An 18683-nucleotide genomic window follows, 5' to 3' on the forward strand; every position below is an offset into this window, starting at 1 on the left:
AGCGTCCATTTTATCCCGATTCAGGAGAGCATCTCGGCCGAGAAGTTGGCCGACATCTATATCAGGGAGATAGTGGCGCGACATGGGGTGCCAGTATCAGTGGTTTCAGATAGAGATGTGCATTTTACTTCCAGGTTTTGGAAGAAGTTTCATGATGAGCTGGGCACTCGTCTGCATTTTAGCACTTCCTTTCACCCGCAGACGGATGGTCAGAGTGAGCGGACCATCCAGACTCTTGAGGATATGTTGCGGGCATGTGTGTTAGATTTCGGTTGTAGTTGGGATACCTATCTTCCTTTAGCTTAGTTCTCATACAACAACCGCTACCACGCGAGTATTGACCGTCCTTCCTTCGAGATGTTGTACGGAAAGAGATGCAGGACCCGATATGTTGGGGAAAGGTTGGCCAGAGGGTCATGGGAAGCGCCGAAGTGGTGCTCTAGACGACAGAGAAGATTCAGCAGGTCCGGAGCAAGCTTCAGACTGCTCAGAGTCGGCAGAAAAGTTATGCCAACAAGCGCCGTTCAGACTTGGAATTCCAAGTCGGAGATATGGTTCTTCTGAAGGTGTCGCCATGGAAAGGCGTCATCCGATTCAGAAAGCGAGTAAAGTTAGGCCAAAGGTACATCGGGCCATTCAGGGTTGTAGCCCGGGTGGGCAAGGTGGCGTATAGGTTGGACCTGCCAGCCGAACTCAGCCAGATCCACAACACTTTCCACGTCTCTCAGTTGCGGAAGTGTTTGGTGGAAGACTCGGCAGTGGTGCCTTTGGAGGATATTCAGGTCGATGACAGCCTGAATTACATTGAGCGGCCTGTGGCAATCCTCGACAGGAAGTCGAAGGATCTGAGGAACAAAATGGTGGAACTCGTGAAGGTGCAATGGCAACATCGGAAGGGATCGGGGTGGACTTGGGAGCCGGTGGAAGAGATGATGGAGCACTACCCTAAGCTGTTTCAGGATCGAGCAGCAGACTTCGAGGACGAAGTCTAAGATAAGTGGGGGAGATTTGTAGCACCTGGTTCTCGGTACGTACTCGTTGTAATTAACATTTTATAAATAATGCATTTTTATCTTGGACGCGGCGAGTTGATGGACCAACTTGCCGAGTAGGAGCGGGATAAGACGCGGGGATTGAACTTTAGACTCGGCGAGTCGGTTCTCAGACTCAGCGAGTAGACCCTGTTTGGGCAAAAAACCCTAATCTGGGTGTTTTCACCCTATTTAAACGCTCTAACTTGGCCTCTTTTGTCCCTAACACTTCCAGAGAGCTGAATAGTGAAACCCTAGCCCCTTTTTGTCCTTGTGAGTGATTTTGGCCTTGTGAAGGAAGTTTGAAGCTTAAGACAAGAAGAAGGAGGTGGAGGAGTGCAAGGAGGGGAAGTAGATCCGACATCTACCCTGCAAGAGGCTTCCATTCAGGTAGAAAAGTCCCTACCTTGATCACTAGTTCATTAGATCCCCTTTTGTCCCTAAAATGGTGGTTTTCAAGCCCTAAAACACCATACTCCTTGTGTTTGTGCTTAATGATCCGAAAGGACTTCAGATCTAGACCTTATGGACATATTAGGAGTATAAAGTTTCTGTGGTTGGAGCGATTGAGGTCCCCATTTAGTGTATGACCTCATAAAAAACTTGGATTTGCCTTTTGGAGCTTGTAGGGCCATGCATGCACGTAAAGTTTGCAACTTTACGTGATAAGCATGCCCTAGGAACATAGATCTATGGTTTGGAAGCGTTGCATGTCTCAGATTTGGCCTGTATCGGAAGTGGGTCGAAGGGACTCGGCGAGTCCCAAAGCGGAACTCGGCGAGTTCTATGAAGATGGCCTGAGACTCAGCGAGTTGGAGGAACAACTCGGCAAGTTCTATGAAGATTGCCTGCTACTCGACGAGTTGTTCTTCAAACTCGGCGAGTCAGATGAACTGTTACTGAGTGAGAGGGGTTTAATGTATGGAGGTCCAACCCTTCGTATCTACACGCTGGATTAGCCATTTAGCGTGTAGCAATAGTCCCAGAAACCCAAATCCTCAAAAAGATGCACTGGTGAGGATTTGGAAGCGAGCAGGAGATCTGCTCGTGGGGACTCGGCGAGTTGTTCCTGAACTCGGCGAGTCGGGTCGCGAGTCGGTTCAATCGTCCCAAGTAGTGAGTTAAGGGTGACTCAGTGAGCGGGAAGAAGGACTTGTCGAGTAGGACTGGGTTAGTAGGAGAAGGACTCGGCGAGTCTATGCCATGACTCGATGAGTCCAGTCAACTGGAAGTTGACTTTGACCAAGGAGTTGACCTTCAACCAAGGGAGGGTCAGTCATTTGACCTAAGGGTATTTATGAGTGTCTAATCTATGTTCATGATTTATAGCTGGAGGATTACCGGTTCAGCAGTCAGGCGCTCAGCAAGCAGACTTTCAGCAGCTACTTTCGAGGTGAGTTACCTTCCAGTAGCAGTGGGTCTACGACCATAATGCCGGCCCACTAGTAGGAGTTGTATGATTAGATGATTGTCTCTGTGATATTCATCCATGGTTGCTACCACCTGTGTTATGTTTATGTGCTAGTATGATATGATGCTATGTGCTAGTGACAGTAGGGGAGATAGTCCCTGGTTTACCGGTCGATAGGGCCGAAGGGGCAGTCATGCCCAGCCATGCTAGATAGATTATGTGTTATGTGTTATATGGTAGTAGTAAGGGGTGAAATAGTCCCCAGTATCTGGTCGAGAGGACCGAAGGGGAGACCAGCACCCAGATATGCTAGTTAGCATCCGGTCGAGAGGACCGAAGGGGAGGCCAGCACCCAGATATGCTAGCTAATATCCGGTTGAGAGGACCGAAGGGGTAGGTCGGGCACCCAGATATGCCTGAAAATATATATATGATATGTGTTTATATGGTATGTGGTACAGTGGGGGAACTCACTAAGCTTCGTGCTTACAGTTTTTAGTTGTTGTTTCAGGTACCTCTTCAACCAAAGGGAAGGAGCTGACGCGGTAGCGGCATATCACACACATGCTCTTGTTTTTCCGTACTATGAGACATTCTGAGATTTGTACTATGATATTATTATGATTTACGTTTTGGTCTACAGACACGAGACATGTTTTATTAAATGATATGGTCGAATGATATTTTGTTACAAACGTTTTGCAAATCACTTAATTAAAAATGAAATTTTTGGCCCGTATTTTGGGGCGTTACATGATGCTTCTAGGGATACATCTTCTGGAGTTCTAGATTCCTCGGGTACATCACCTGTCATCCCTGTACCTATGAGTGAGGATTCGGTATGTTAATCTCACTGTGATTCCACTCCAACGTCATCAAAGGTGGTGGAGAGCTCGTTATGGATATTGAATAAGATCGACTATGAACAGTTGGATACGATCAAACAAGCATCGTCAGTTTCTGAGTCTGAGATACACTTGTTAACCTCCTCCAATCCGAAACCAGAGGGGGGGAGGGAATTTGGGACCAGATAAATCTTCAACGACTGTAGCAACGTATGAGCATCATACATGTATACTTCCGATCAGGACATTGACGGAGTGCAAAGGGAGCTTCACGGAGATAACGACTCCGTTAAATGATGGATGGGAGGAGGGTTATTTAGGTCAACACAATAATGGGCTTAAAAATGACAAGTGGGCTGGAATTATATCTATGGGCCAATCTAATTTGAATTAGACAATGGTTTATCTAATCAGGAGAAAACAAGCCCTAGTGCATCTAAAACAACGGTAACACATTTACCCCTTTCACTGCTGTCCACGTACTCATCATTCCTTCACTAATCACTTCTTATCTCCTATCACCATTCACACAATCATACCAACTAAACCCTTTCCAAAGTCTTTTCAGTCCTCAAAATCACCCTTCCTTGATTACATTTCGTCAAGAAACGCTTAAGACCTCATCTAACTCAAGTTTCTACTTTTATCCTTGTGCACGAGTCAAATAGGGCTCCCTTTACGATCATGAAAATGGTTTGACCAAGTTAAGGTATTTTCAAACCTATAGAAATTACAATTCTAAGTTTCATGACATGTGTAAACTTGTATCTAGTAATTACATGCATACCCTTGGTGAACCACCGCATCATGTGTTGTCAATAACTGATTGTGGGGAAGATGGGTTAAATTCTAAAGAGAAATGTTATAAAGAAGTTCAGGAGATTCTACTTTCAAAATTCACTGAAACTTGTGATTGATCTCTAATAGGGAAAATCATGGGGAAGAAAACAAGTGAGGCTGCTCGATTGTTAGTCAAAAAGCCCTGAATTATTAATGGTCTCATCGCTGAAGGCTATATTTTGGATGCATGGATATGTGATGAGGGAAATTTAGACACGGTTTTAGGAAGGGTTTGGCTCAAAACCTCGAGTGAAGTCGATCAAATCGAGGATAAGTCAGTGATATGTTTGAGGTATCAAGGAGTGTCGGCTCATCTTCAAGGGCTAGTTTGGATAGTACTGGAAGCAGTGAGTCATCATCTTAGGGATCAGTTCAGTTGGTGGCCAAATGGAATTTTTTGGGCTGAGTTTTGGTATGTTGCCAACTTCAAGGGATCCATGAAGCTTACATATGAGATTATGTATGGCCGAAAACCACTAATGGAAAGTCAATACGTACCAAGAGGGATATGAGTCAAAACAAGATCTGTAGTTTATACGTTGGATTTCTCTTCCTTTATCAAGATGCAACCGATCCTTCTTACTTCATTGCTTACAAAAGCAATGAGTTCTCTCTTTGAACAAGTTTTACTATCAGAACGGGAATTGAGTGCTTTGGATTGAAGGATTCCCATTTCTATACCTGTTATCCATTCTATCATTACTCACTGAAAAAAAAGGTTGAATGGTGGTTAATCTGGTGGAAAGGGCGCACGACTGAGAAGGCTATAGAGGAGGAAACATGGGCAATTAAGAGTCAATTTCTTGAAGCAAGTCTTGAGGTCAAGACTTTGTTGAAGGGGGGAGTAGTGATAGGAATTAGATAGTTAAATACTTAAAGGGGTAAAAGGGTAATTCCTAAGAGAGTTTGGTAGAGGTTTGCTAATAAATAGAGGGTAGGATTGCATTGTTAGTCAGGCAAGAATATCATAGATTCTTATTAGTCTCTAGAGTGAGATTGGCTCATTGGCTAGGCCTTTGAGAGAGGGATTCATCCCTGGGCAATCATCATATCAGGAGATTGTATTCTCTCTTATGTTAAATCCTCCATATCAATTCAAGTTTTCTCTATTAATCATCCATTGTTTGCTTATTCTATTTCAATTCTTCATCAAAAATCAACCAAGATCTCCAACCCTAACTTGATTTGTCCAATAAAGCTTAACACCCTTTGCATGGTTGGTCAAAAACACAAACAAGGATATTTTTCTTTATCTTGAGGGTCAAAGACTTGCTTATTAAATTTTCGGGGACCACAATCTGAGTTTATCTGTTGGGTTGACAAAGCAACAGACAATAATTTGTTGATAATCAGTAACTTATTTTGACCAAAGAACAAAATTGAAACCCAAAATATGCACTTGAAGATAGCGTTAACTCATAGTTGGATTTTCTTTTTTGGAACCATTGTGTATAAGTTGTAAGCTTTATGTTCCTCAACTAAGTTTCCCTTTTGTAACGCTTATTAATCTTTTTAATATGTAATGCTTGATTGTTTGTAAGTATTACCATGATACTTATAAATTATGTTTTTTCTATCTTTGTAATATGTAACAAATATTAGGGCAATAATAATATTTTTTGTTACAAACTGCAAATCAATTATAAACATAATTAACTGCAATTACATTGGCAATAAAACTACAATCAAAGGGTCTGGTATATCTCATTCTGATGGAATGGGAAAAGGGTGCATGGTTTGTGTTTGGTAGGCAGTCTGAAACATATCAACCCGATAATATATCTGAACCATATTAGGTAATTCATGGATGTTCGAATGACGTGATACCACAATAGCATGGTCGCAAGCTATACCCAAATTGCGCCATTTCCCACATGAACATGTATGACGGTTCAAATGAACAACACAAGTTTTTTTTAAATAAAAAACTAGATAAATGTCGGATGGAAGCAGAGACGGGATCTCTGGCGGGATCTTTGTTGCTTGCCACCGAACCGACTTTTGCATCCTTTTATGAAGCACCATTTCAACATACGAGGTGAGTATGATAGTCAAACTTGTTGAAAAGTAAATATGATCAAATAAGGTTTTTGTACAAGTATTTAAATAAATTTAATATTTCACCAAGTATTTTACTTACCATTAATCCATGTTCATCGAAATTCTATTGACTGTAGTCACGAATTGCCTCAGTAGGCATTATTATTGGTACATTACGTTGATTTACCGATAACACAAAAAAAAATTCCGGAACATCAATGTTGACTACATTCCAACAGATGTTAGCGTAATAAGCCTTGCCCATTTCGCATGACCGATGTTGGCAAGCGTTTCATGAGCATCAGGGGTCAGCCGACGAAAGTTTTCTTCAAAATCTGACATAGTATATGAGCCGGATGTCATCCAAAACAAAGGTTGTAATGTTCTGCCGGAGACGCCTCTTGTGCGCATATACTTGAACACACTTTTAGAAGTATACCCATGATAAGAATCAGAGAATACATGCTCTATGTAAGAACTAACGACATCGTCTATATTTGTTATGAACGATACTTCCCTACCCTGTCAACTTCTCTTAACCTCATAAGGAACCATGTACAATAGTAGAGATTTATTTTCCATTGCTAGAGCAAATGCTATATGGATGGTCTGGTTGTTCTCGTTGATAACAACAGCTATAAACATTGTTTTTAGGTGGTCCCCTCTAAGATGGACACTATATATGAAGATGACATGCAAGAAGCAGCATATGAATGCATGGACCTGTAATTTTTTGGGAACAAAAACGAATTAATTTAGATGTAGAAACATTATCAATTTTAAAGAAACAATAGAAAAGTACAAAAAATAAATATACCACTCATCCAATAACCGCAAAACAATTTTCGAAACGATCCATTAAATAAGTTCTGATGTGAGTGTAAGTATGCAAGTTAGTTCGCCTAACGTTATAAAGGTAAACAGACAATCTGTTAAAGCTTTCTTTGCGTCGACTTTCTGAAAAACTCATTTTGAAACAGTTTTATAAGTGATAATTACGAGTTACTTGGTTGAAGGTAAGGTTCCGGAATATCATATATATATATATATATATATATATATATATATATATATATATATATATATATATATATATATATATATATATATATATATATATATATATATATATATATATATATATATAGAGAGAGAGAGAGAGAGAGAGAGAGAGAGAGAGAGAGAGAGAGGAAAAAAGACGGATGTTATAATCTAGAGTAGTAACCCCGAAATATTCTAGAGCTCCGGAATATCATGTCGTGAAGTAAGTGGTCATTTTATAAAAAAAAATATTGATTATTTTTATTAAAATCACGGTTTATAAGGATACATATCGCTCAATTTCCCTACAATAAAGTATATATAAAGAATGAAGTGAGAAATGAAAAAAAGATGCTCAAAGTAAACGTGATTACCTAGTCACTATCCATAAAAATTATTTGTGAGATGGTGCAAGGGTCCGTGAACGTTGAAAATTGAAACCTTCGATCTACGCTGCTAACCTTTTTGACCCTTTTGTCCCCCCCTGGAATCTCTCTTTGATTAGATGCACATATGCTCATCACTCTCTGAGTGACTTCTTTCCATCGCCCACTCCGACTTTACTCCATTATTGACTCACTACATGAAAGATTCTCCATCAAACCTACAATCAGAGAATACATTATTGCTAATATGTTAGGCCCACTTCCCATTTCTCTGTAAAGTTCATTTATGGAACCGTAATTTCTATGTTGTTTCTCGAATCGGCCTCTCGAATTTCTCCAACTTCAGCATAGATCCATATTTGCTTTCAGATTTGAGTGTAACCACACACTTCCCTCATTTGATTGAAATTAACGATAAGGGTACTTCGATTTCTCCTCGAATCTAAGACGGAAAAAGGAATTGGTGTTTTTTGTGGTGAAGACTCGCTTATCTGAGGTGGGTATCCATTTAAAATGTGTATATGAGCTAATATAATTTTGGGAAAACATTAGGCTGTAGCTTTGAATCCTTTGATGCTAGTTGTAGTAATAGTAAATGTAGTTTCAACGATTTCTGGATCATTTTTATTGATTTCAGAGGCATGACTACAATTAGAAGAACATTGTCTCCGGTTCCTAGACCGGGGACTTTGCTAGGTGGAGAAGCATGTTCTGTTTCTTCTCCATTGTCCAAGTGTTCATCCTGTGATCAGGATTCGGTCCCCAGTTCATCTTTCACATCAACAGAATATGCTTTTTTATATCATTTTCAATCTTTTGTGCTAAATCTATTCCCGAAAAGAACTTGTAGGGCATTAGAAAAGCAAAAACCAAAAGGGAATGTTTGGAGGAGGTCGCTTTTCCATTTCTTTATATGTTTCCTCGTTGGAGTTTTCGTGGGGTTTACCCCAATTGTTTCCATAAAAACATCCTCCATTCTCACTTCAAGAAACCAAGATTTTTCCTTCGAGGAAATTGAAAAAGTTCAATCACACGATGTCAATCATGTGGAAGCTTCAGTGGCGAATAATATCACCAACGATATTGTTGTTCTTCAAAAGATCGAGGGGCTTGAAAGAAATTTGGGTAAACTTTTGATAATTGTAACCCCAACATATCCTAGGATGTTTCAGGCATATTACCTTAATCGATTGGCACATACATTAAGGTTGGTGGAGCCGCCATTGTTGTGGGTGGTTGTGGAAATGAGCAGCCAATCGGGGGAAACTTCTGAGTTATTGAGGAGAAGTGGTGTTATGTATAGGCATCTTGTATGCAAAAAGAACACAACAGAGATAAAAGATTTGAGAAATGTGGGTTTATTACATATTGAAACACATAAGCTTGATGGAATCGTGTACTTTGCAGATGATACTAATATCTACTCAAGTGAACTTTTCCACCATATGAGACAAATCAGGTACATGGCTTTGTTTCACTCCTCGAATGCTGTATTTGACCCGAATAAATTTGGTATAGTGTGACATTTAACCCTATATTTTACCAAAATAGGAATACATTCATGTAAATTTATGTTAATTTTAAGCTTTTCAACTTGAAGGCGATTTGGTACTTGGGTTGTGGCTGAACTAAAGACAAGCACAAGGGTAGGGACATTTGTGGGGCCCATTTGTAATGGGACACAAGTTATTGGATGGCATACAAGTAATGTTATGAGAAGATTCCATAGATTTCATGCTGATTTATCAGGATTTGCTTTTAATAGCACTATACTTTGGGACCCAAAGAGATGGCAACGTCTTACTCTTGAACCGATTAGGTTTCTTGATACTTTCCAAGTTAGTTTCTTTGTTTTCTTTTTGGTTAAATGCAATAAATAGCAATGTACTTTTATCCTTAATGATTATCTTAATGAAACAAGTTTTCTTAGAGGAACTACTTCCATGCTTCCCCAAATCTGATTATTTTGACCCTAAATAACCATAATAACACTTAAGACTGATTATTGTGACACATTATGATTCACAGGTGAGCACTTTGATTGAACAAATTGTGGAGGATGAGACACAAATGGAAGGAATAGCAGAGGATTGCTCAAAGGTATTCGTTTGGCATCTTCCTATGGAATCATCATCATCATCATCATCATCATCTTCCCATCCTCAAAAATGGTTATTTAATGCTAATCTTGATGCTGTACTTCCACTTTGATGCCACAATCCAACTATCCAACTTCTTCTGTAAGGTATAAGCTTAATTTGTTTGTATATTATCGCATCCTACTTTCATTTCTTTCTATTATAACATTGTACTTTGAAAATATATAAAGATATTTTCAGTGCTACGTATAGTATAATGCTATAATTTGGGAGATTTTTCAAAGTACAATGTCTTGACAAGAAAAAAAATTAAAGTACAAAACATGTAATAGAAAGAATTGAAAGTACACTAATAAATGAAAGTAGTTGCTATTTCTTGCATTTAGTCCTAGCAAAGGTAAGATGCTACAATAAACAAATAAATAAATTTGTTGCTATATCGTGCATATAGCCCTAAAAAGGGCTAAATGGAAGAAAGAATCACCAATATGCTTTCATATATTTTTGTATTATCGCATCTTTTCTATTCAACATTGAAATTTCACTTCTTTTCTTATTAAAACATTGTACTTTAAAAACTCTACAACATTATACTTGATTTTTTTTTTCTTACTGTGAAAATCTATCCAACTATACGGTGAAATTTGCTTTGTATTTGGATAACATTACTATAATGTGGTAGATTTTTCAAAGTACATAGTTGTAATAAGAAGAAATGAAAGTAGGATACTATATAATAAACAAATTGATGGGACTACTTTTCTATTTATTGCATATAACTCCAATAAAAAATTGTTTTGACATTCCATATCATTCTTTTATTGTTGGCATGAAAATTTATATTCATTCGAATCTACTTGTATTGCAGAGAAGATTGCTTGTGAACTCTTGTTTACTATAATCATAGACATCATTAGGGTTTGTATCTTGGAAGCAATATTTGCATATGTAGTTGTATGATTTCATTTTGTGTTTTCTTTTTTTGTTTTTTTTGGTTTGTAAGATGAGGCGACAATTGTTGTATAGTTGCTAACTACCTCTCGATTCCTCTTTGGCTGCATTTTTCACAAAGAAGCGAAAAGTTGCTAGGAATTTGGGTAGAATGAGTTGTGTTTGGAATGATAGCATATGTATATGCACTTCCTCGAAACATTTGTTGTTTGTTACATTACATAGGACATGACAAACAAGTTGTTCAATGTTTGTGTTTGTCATGCATTGGACTGAGATTTAGACTGATGTCACGAGATACAAACTGCAGATCTTTATCCCACCAAAAAAGGTGGGACCAGGGACTCGCATGCTCTTAGTTTTTTTGTCTGTGGACAAAACATGAATGACCTTCTTATCATTATCATTTATAGTGGACCTCTGAAGCTTGGCATGTACTAATGTCCAATCTAGTCGCATATAACAAATGTAGCCAGAAGGATTTGTTGTTTACACTCTTCAAGTTGTAACATACCATTTATTGAGGAGCTAAAATGAAGATTTATTGAAAACTTGGGAGCAAAAGTTGTAAAAGAAATTGTGGGGGAGTCAGATGTAAATAACACAAAATGGAAGCGTCAAACTATATATATACATTAGGTGTATGCTCGTATGTTATTTAGAATAAAATCATGATAATTTGGTGAATCTAGCCTGGTGTAAAGAATATTGAGATTTCAGGAGGTCTAATTGTGAGCTTACGCAGTATAATCATTATATTAAGAGAAAATTACAAAAATAACCAAATTAGCTAATTACTTTGTAGAAAATAGCCAAAAAAAATTGAAGTTGCAAATTTAGCCACCGAAATTGCGGATGAAAATGGCCCATCTGCGGTTTGCCTATCCCATTTGTGAATGTACAAGTGGCTAAAGCACATACGTTTTTTAGCCACTTGTACATTCGCAGATGGTTTTTTTTTGTGTATATATAGGGAATAATCATACTAAAATCGCGGATGGACAGTGTCCATCTGCGATTTCCTCTCCCTTTGATCTGCAATTTTATGTTTATTTTATTTTATTTATTTATTTATTTTAAATTTTGACTATGAAATCAATAAGTTTGACTACGAAATAACCTTATTGAAAAATAAAGAGTGAAAAATGAAGGAAAATCGCAAAGGAATGGCCTAGAGAGAGAGTTTCTTTAAAATGAAAAGTGAAAAATGAAGGAAAAAAAAAACGTTTTTATACTAAAAAGAAGGGAAATCATAGATGGACTAGTCCATCTGTGAAGGTATAAGTACCTAAAGCACAATTGTGCTTTAGGTGCTTGTACCTTCACAGATGGAAGGGCAAAATCGCAGATGGACCATTCTCATCTGCGATTCAGTGACTATTTTTGCAACTTCGATTTTTTTGGCTAAATTTGAAAAGTAATTAATGTTTTTGGCTAAATTTGTAATTTTCTCTTATATTAAAATAGATAACAACACATATTCGACACTTCCTTACATTGCATATTCGATTTGCCAACTTTAAAAATCATAATAGAATAGCGGATTATTTTTTCATACCCAAAGTTGTATTTCTTAATAATAATAACAACAATAATAATAAAAAACAACAACAATAATAACAATTACATGAAGCTTCAAAATTCTCATAAATACCAAATATGCTTATTTTCTAACCATTCATTTAAAATCTAGCTTCTTGTCTAGCTTCTTGGCCACTGGGCAATGCAAGAATTATTGAAGCAAATACAGACTTCAAATATTGCCATATTTCACCCATTTTAACTACTAAACACTCGTTTTCATTAATTGTTAAAGAATCAAACAAAGGCTTCAAAATTCTCACAAATGGAAGCCAAATTTTCACCATATGAAGCCGTTTTATAGTAGATAGGATTACACTCCCATATGATATTGCCTCTAAAACTTTGGAAGTTACCTTAATGTTTTGTGATACCATGATCCAATTCTCCACAAAATCTTTTAAAATTTATAATTTGGTTAATATTTGACAAGCCCATGACATATCTACTAAAAAGTATTGAAACTGATGCATTTGTGCATCCCTTGTTTCACAAGCTAGGTTGACTGCATTGTTGAATCTGGTTGAAAATCCCTTGAAGTATTGTTTGACGTTGGATTTTACCTCTTGTTTATTTTATTCCATTTGTATTTGATGGGGAAAGAATTCAAAAGCCATTGACCATGGACTGTACATTAACAATATTCTGAACAATACATGAAAATATAAGCACCCAACTACACAAGATTATATTGAAAAAATATGGGTACAAAACAGAGCAAGAATAACAGAAATAGATGAAAACAGGGGAAACAGATTACAATTACAAAGGAATTGTTGCTAACTATATATTAACAACTAATTTGCAAATTGACCAAAACAACAAACATCAACATAACAACAAACAACAAACAAAAAACAATAACAATAACAATAACAGAACACCAAAACTCTGAAATTCAAACAACAAAATATGACCCAATCAGTCTTAAGAAACTATACATTAGCAGCAAACAATAACACAACAACAAACAACAAAAATCGGCTATATAATAGCAAAAATCGGAACACCAAATAGGAAAAGAACTACAAAAAAAGATAAAAAAAAATGAATCTTTAAACAAGACAAGAATTTACCTGATGGGAAGAGGAACAAAAAAATCGGACCTTCAAATCGACGATTCTTGTTGTTCAAATCAGAACATAAAAATCAAAACTTTAAATCGAGGATCTTGTTGTTCTATGAAGAAGAAAAACGTGTTGAAAGAGGAGAAAAACCGAAGAGAAAAACCGAAGGGAATGGAGGCGCTGGTAGTTCTACAAAGGCAAGGGTAAAATTGGAAACATAGAAACCCTTTCTCGCTCAGCTCCTTTTTTCTTCTAACCCACTCAGATATTCCTTTGTGAGTCAGACAACCGAAATTAATCTATCAAACACCTACATCTGACCGAGTCAGCCAAAAACGTCTGACTCGACTCGGTCAGACACAAATCAAATAGAGCCTTAGTCTAAAATTGTCGTTTGTAAGATATTTGCCTATATAAGGCTTGTTCTACTAATGACAAAAAATCAGAGTTGTTTTGTGTAAGACTTGCAATTTATATTTCTGAATAGCAAAGTGCATCCAACATCTAGATTCACACCCTCCATTATAATCACAACATTCAGGTTAGTCTATCTATTTATCTTTATTATTATTTCACACATCCGTTTTATCCCAAACGTGAGGTAATGATGTGATTTGATTTAACTGTTCTTCCAATCAAGGTTACATAGGGTTACGGTTCTTGTAATAGGTGTTTATTTCACTTAGGGATAGACTGAGATCACTTGTGTGTTTAAATTGAAAATCTCAAAATAAAAATGTGTTTTTTAACTTTCCAAAATGACAAATTTGTTGAAAGGCAATTCACCATTTTATATGGAGTATTTTAAGTCAGTTTATTTTATTTTGAATAAATCTATATATTTTTTCACAAGTTTTTCTTCAACGGTAGAAAAAATGTGTGATGATTATAGGTTGATTGTGTGAATCAAGTGATTGATAATTTGATTAGGTCATTTGAAGAATATCACTTTTTATTTTTTCTTAGAAATAATGTATTTTGTTAACATGTTTGTTAAGTTTAGGATTGAGGAAGGGTGTTGAGAAATAAAAATAAATCTTGATCAATCATAAACTTGAAAAATGTGGTAGTTAGAAGTTTTAAATTTGTTTGTTTGAAAGTGTAGGATATAAATTGTTGAAAATAAAAGATATGGCTATTAATGACAAGTTGTACAAAGTTGGAGGTTACCGGAGCTATAGAAAGAAAATAGAGGGACTACTTTTGTAATTTCCTGATGTATAAAATGCACATATTAAATTAATGATTGTCTTTGGCAAGTCTTGGTTTGTCTCTTTTATTCAAACCCTAAGCCTCTCTCCTTGGCTTTTACTCTTCTTTCCATTATTGTATTTTGTTGGAACACTATAAAAAAATATAGGTATTATTGGCGACAAATGTCACCGCTAAATTGTCGTTGTTAAAGGTATTACCGATGACTTGTCACCGTTATTACATCGCCGCTAGTAGTATGTCGCTAAAAGACTTTTATCCACAGTAATAACTATCGCCGCTAACAGTCTTTGTCGTCGGTATTAACGATCACTGGCACAATGTGCGTCGTCGGAACTGTAGTCCCTGATATACGTCGCCGGTAATAAGCAGTGTCGTGGATAATTCTATTTATTTATTTATTTTTAAATAATTCTGCTAAAGTATTTAATAAAAATCTATAGATTGCAATACTAAAATTATGTAAAATACATAATACATAATCCACATTGTATTTAGTCATTACATAAACTTCTAATTAATAAACATCAATTACATACTTAATTAACAAAAATCCGACGATAAAGTATTTAATCATTAACAAACATGGAACATACTAAACATAAACTAACTAATCATCATTGTCGTCTTCTGACTCATCATTCTCCTCATTATCACCCGCGACATCCTCTTCATCTCCACCACCTCTGTCACAACCTTTTTTTTGAAATCGATTGAGTTTCTTGCTATATGTCGTGTTTTTTATAATAGCATCAACGGGATTGTCCACCTACAAAATAAATATGAACATTAATAATAACATCCTAATTGACAACATAACAAAACAACAATAAATATAAACCAAACTAGATAACAAACTTCCAATTACCAAAAATACCAAATACCAAACTAACATACACCAAACAAACTTCTAATTACCAAAAATATCAAATACCAAAGTAACATAAACCAAACAAACTTCCAATTACCAAAAATATCAAATACCAAAATACATAAAGCAAACTATATAACAAACTTTCAATTACCAAAACTAGCAAATACCAAACTAACAACATACCAAACTATCAAGTTACAAGTTATCAATATACAAAAATACATATCAAAATTTAAATTACCAAAGATACCAAACTAACATAAACTAAAATACCAAAGTAAGAACATAAACCAAACTTCTGATTATAATGAGTATCAAAATTACCAAATTAACATGCATTTATCAATCTTTATATGAGATTTTGAAATTAAAAATAAATTGGTTTATGTTACGTTTACCTCCATTTGTTGAGGTTGTTAGGATTCTTCCTTACAATAGTTTGAGGGTCTACTAGAAGGCATACGCCCAATCCTCATTTGATATGTCCTCGGAGCACCTAACACATTTTCAAATGACGTTATCTCAACCGTTGTTGTTAGGTTAGTTCCTTCGGGTAAACCTTATGTTTGCATTTCTATCTCTGGCGCTATTTCATTATGTATGTTCCAAAGATAATATATTGATATCTCTTTAAAAAAAATAATAGATTTATATATATATATATATATATATATATATATATATATATATATATATATATACACACACACACACACACATAAGAAAATTATACTTTAGATAACCACTTACATATTGTTGCTCGCATGATACGTTGTCAAAATTCTCATTTCTATCGACATGAGATTTACGAAAAGTTTGAAGTCTACTCCAGTTCTTTGGACATTAAAAATTAGATTAGACCTTTATAAATAAACAATTATATATATATATATATATATATATATATATATATATATATATATATATATATATATATATATATATACAGAGAGAGAGAGAGAGGAAGGATCATTTGAGAACTTATAGTTTTCCGAGAACCCGAGAACTAAAAGTGGAACGCTGGATAAAAAAAGAATGGTCAAGATGCATAATGACGTTTTTGTAATTAATCAGAAAACTAAAAAGGAGGGGGCATATCAATTAAATTATATTGGGGTAATATAGGAAACAAATATATAACTAAATAATATCTTAAATCTATTTTTATTAATCGACATATGTTAAATCTGTGAACTAATTATTTTCCCCAGATCTCTTTCTCCATCTATCTCGTTGTCGTTCTCTCAATCTTGCAATATGCTCTAATCGACCACTCATACGTAATCATCGTTGTTTTCTCCAGATTAGGATGTCAATGGAAATCTGAAGAAGGAGTATGATAGATCATAAAGCATTTTTGTACAATCATGATTTAGATTCAGAGAAGAGACTCGTATTGATGAAATCGAGGAGTTTGGCAAGTTCTTCGATTTCAACACATAATTTTAGAAATCTAGGTATTTCGATTTGTATTATTGCATTAATTTCGATCTAGTGGATTGTAACAAAACTAATATTAAATTGTTGGTTATTTCAATTAGAGATGAAATGAATCTGTATGGCATCAAAGCGTTACTCTGTTCTTCATTCAACAATGACAATCTCACCTTTAAAACCGTTTTAATTCAATTTTTTCTTCCTAATATGTGGATCTATTCATTCTGCACTCAATTTCAAATGGTGACTTCTTCAAATTCCATTTGATATAAATTAGGTAATTCAAGATTCGGAGATTCTATTTTGAGGTAATTATATATAAGTTTTATCTGTTATTGCAGAAGTCCAACATATTACAATACTAAGGAATTGATGATTCCATTAACAGAACTGGCAACTAAAACCGGAATCCAACATAAGGCAACCGACATTGAAGGGGAATTACATGAGATGGGATCAAGATTTCTGTATGAGAGGGAGAAAAAAAAGGCATGCTGAAAATCGTTTGAAGGATATGAAAACTCAATGGGTGAGGATTTGAGAAAAATTATCCATTGTTGGATTGAATCTTCCTTTAGACCCTACTGTAGTGGAGGATGATCTAGCTAAAGATCACGGAGATGAAATATGTCATCAGGTTGATGTTTTATGGTTTGTTTGATGAATTGCCACTCAATTAAAATCTTGGCTAGTTCATTCATATCTAGAATAAAATCATTCCAATAGAACACACATACATCTGAGAACTATATCCTATGTATTTTTTCAGAGCATTAGCTACAAAGGGTTGTAGATATGGAATTTTGCCCGACTTATGGGATGTTGTTGAAGTATGAGTTGCCAAATTTGCATCTTCCTGGCAGATTTTTCTGCCCCACATGTCCATATGTTAGCCAAATATAGCAGAAGGTAATAAAATTATCAATTTATCATACTCAATCATGCAATATTGCAACACATTGTTTTTCCTTTTCCTTGTAGTTAAATGCATCTTTTTTCTTCCCTTTTACAGGTCAAGATCAAAAGAAATCAATGTTTAGTTAAAAAGGAGATTGACCCCATCATCACCCAAGATGACATGAAGAATGCACCAAAAACAGATCAAGGTATTTATATGCTTCACAATTTGAGTAAAATGATGCACTTTTTCTTTTTTCAACTTGAATTTATGATGTTCTTTGTCTCTTGCAGCCCGGATTGTGGTCACAACAAGGCTGCATACATCCAGTTTCAAACAAGGTCAGTTGATGAACCCATGACAATAAACTTCACTTGTAAGAAATGTGGTAAATGCTGGCGTGAGGACTAAAATTCAAACCGAAGGGAAACCTGGATTTTTTTTGCCTCAGATATTGAAACAAAGTATTTCTATTATACTTTTGGTACTAATGAAATGAAGGTATGGTTTTTTTATCTGCTTTACCTTTTTGCTAACAAACATGAATCTACAAATCTTGCTAAAATTCATAATTCAGCTTTTGGGTTTAAAAGATGGGGAAGAAAATGTCCAATTATCTGATATTGTGATTTACATGTGAATCACTTGTGATTCACTTGTGACACATGTGAATCATTTTTGATTTACATGTGAATCACATGTAATTTACATGTAAATCATCTTAATTATTTATTTTTTCTAGCCATATAGTTTATTTTAATTGTTTCTATATTGAGCTTCATGAATCACTTGTGATTTACATGGGAATCACTTGTGATTTACATGTGAATCACTTGTGATTCACATGTGAATCACAAGTGACACATGTGAATCATTTTTGAATCACATGTAATGCACATGGAAATCATCTTAATTATTTATTTTTTTCTAACCTTATAGTTTATTTTAATTTGTTTCATTTTAGCAATAT

At 35.5% G+C, this 18683-nt stretch overlaps 1 protein-coding gene and 1 pseudogene across 1 annotated transcript; both read left to right on the top strand.

Moving 5' to 3' along the window:
* The first annotated feature begins 7560 nt into the window (after positions 1–7560).
* Positions 7561–10892, top strand: LOC111905101 (probable beta-1,4-xylosyltransferase IRX9H). The gene is made up of 4 exons (XM_023900777.3): positions 7561–9053; positions 9195–9432; positions 9623–9839; positions 10562–10892. Exons 1-3 carry the CDS (start codon positions 8236–8238, stop codon positions 9803–9805), a joined length of 1239 nt encoding a protein of 412 aa, XP_023756545.1. The 5' UTR covers positions 7561–8235; the 3' UTR covers positions 9806–9839; positions 10562–10892.
* A 6718-nt stretch (positions 10893–17610) lies between these two features.
* Positions 17611–18191, top strand: LOC111905111 (uncharacterized; annotated as a pseudogene).
* Positions 18192–18683: the final 492 nt, after the last annotated feature.

The sequence above is a fragment of the Lactuca sativa genome, chromosome 6 (genome assembly GCF_002870075.4).
Source record: "Lactuca sativa cultivar Salinas chromosome 6, Lsat_Salinas_v11, whole genome shotgun sequence".
Lineage (NCBI taxonomy): Eukaryota > Viridiplantae > Streptophyta > Magnoliopsida > Asterales > Asteraceae > Lactuca > Lactuca sativa.

Bases quoted from the DNA above. Each gene is read 5' to 3' on its own strand.
- LOC111905101 (XM_023900777.3), top strand. From the start codon at position 8,236: ATGACTACAATTAGAAGAACATTGTCTCCGGTTCCTAGACCGGGGACT. The intron at 9,054-9,194 runs GTACATGGCTTT...TTCAACTTGAAG, and splicing joins CACCATATGAGACAAATCAG to GCGATTTGGTACTTGGGTTG. The intron at 9,433-9,622 runs GTTAGTTTCTTT...TATGATTCACAG, and splicing joins GGTTTCTTGATACTTTCCAA to GTGAGCACTTTGATTGAACA.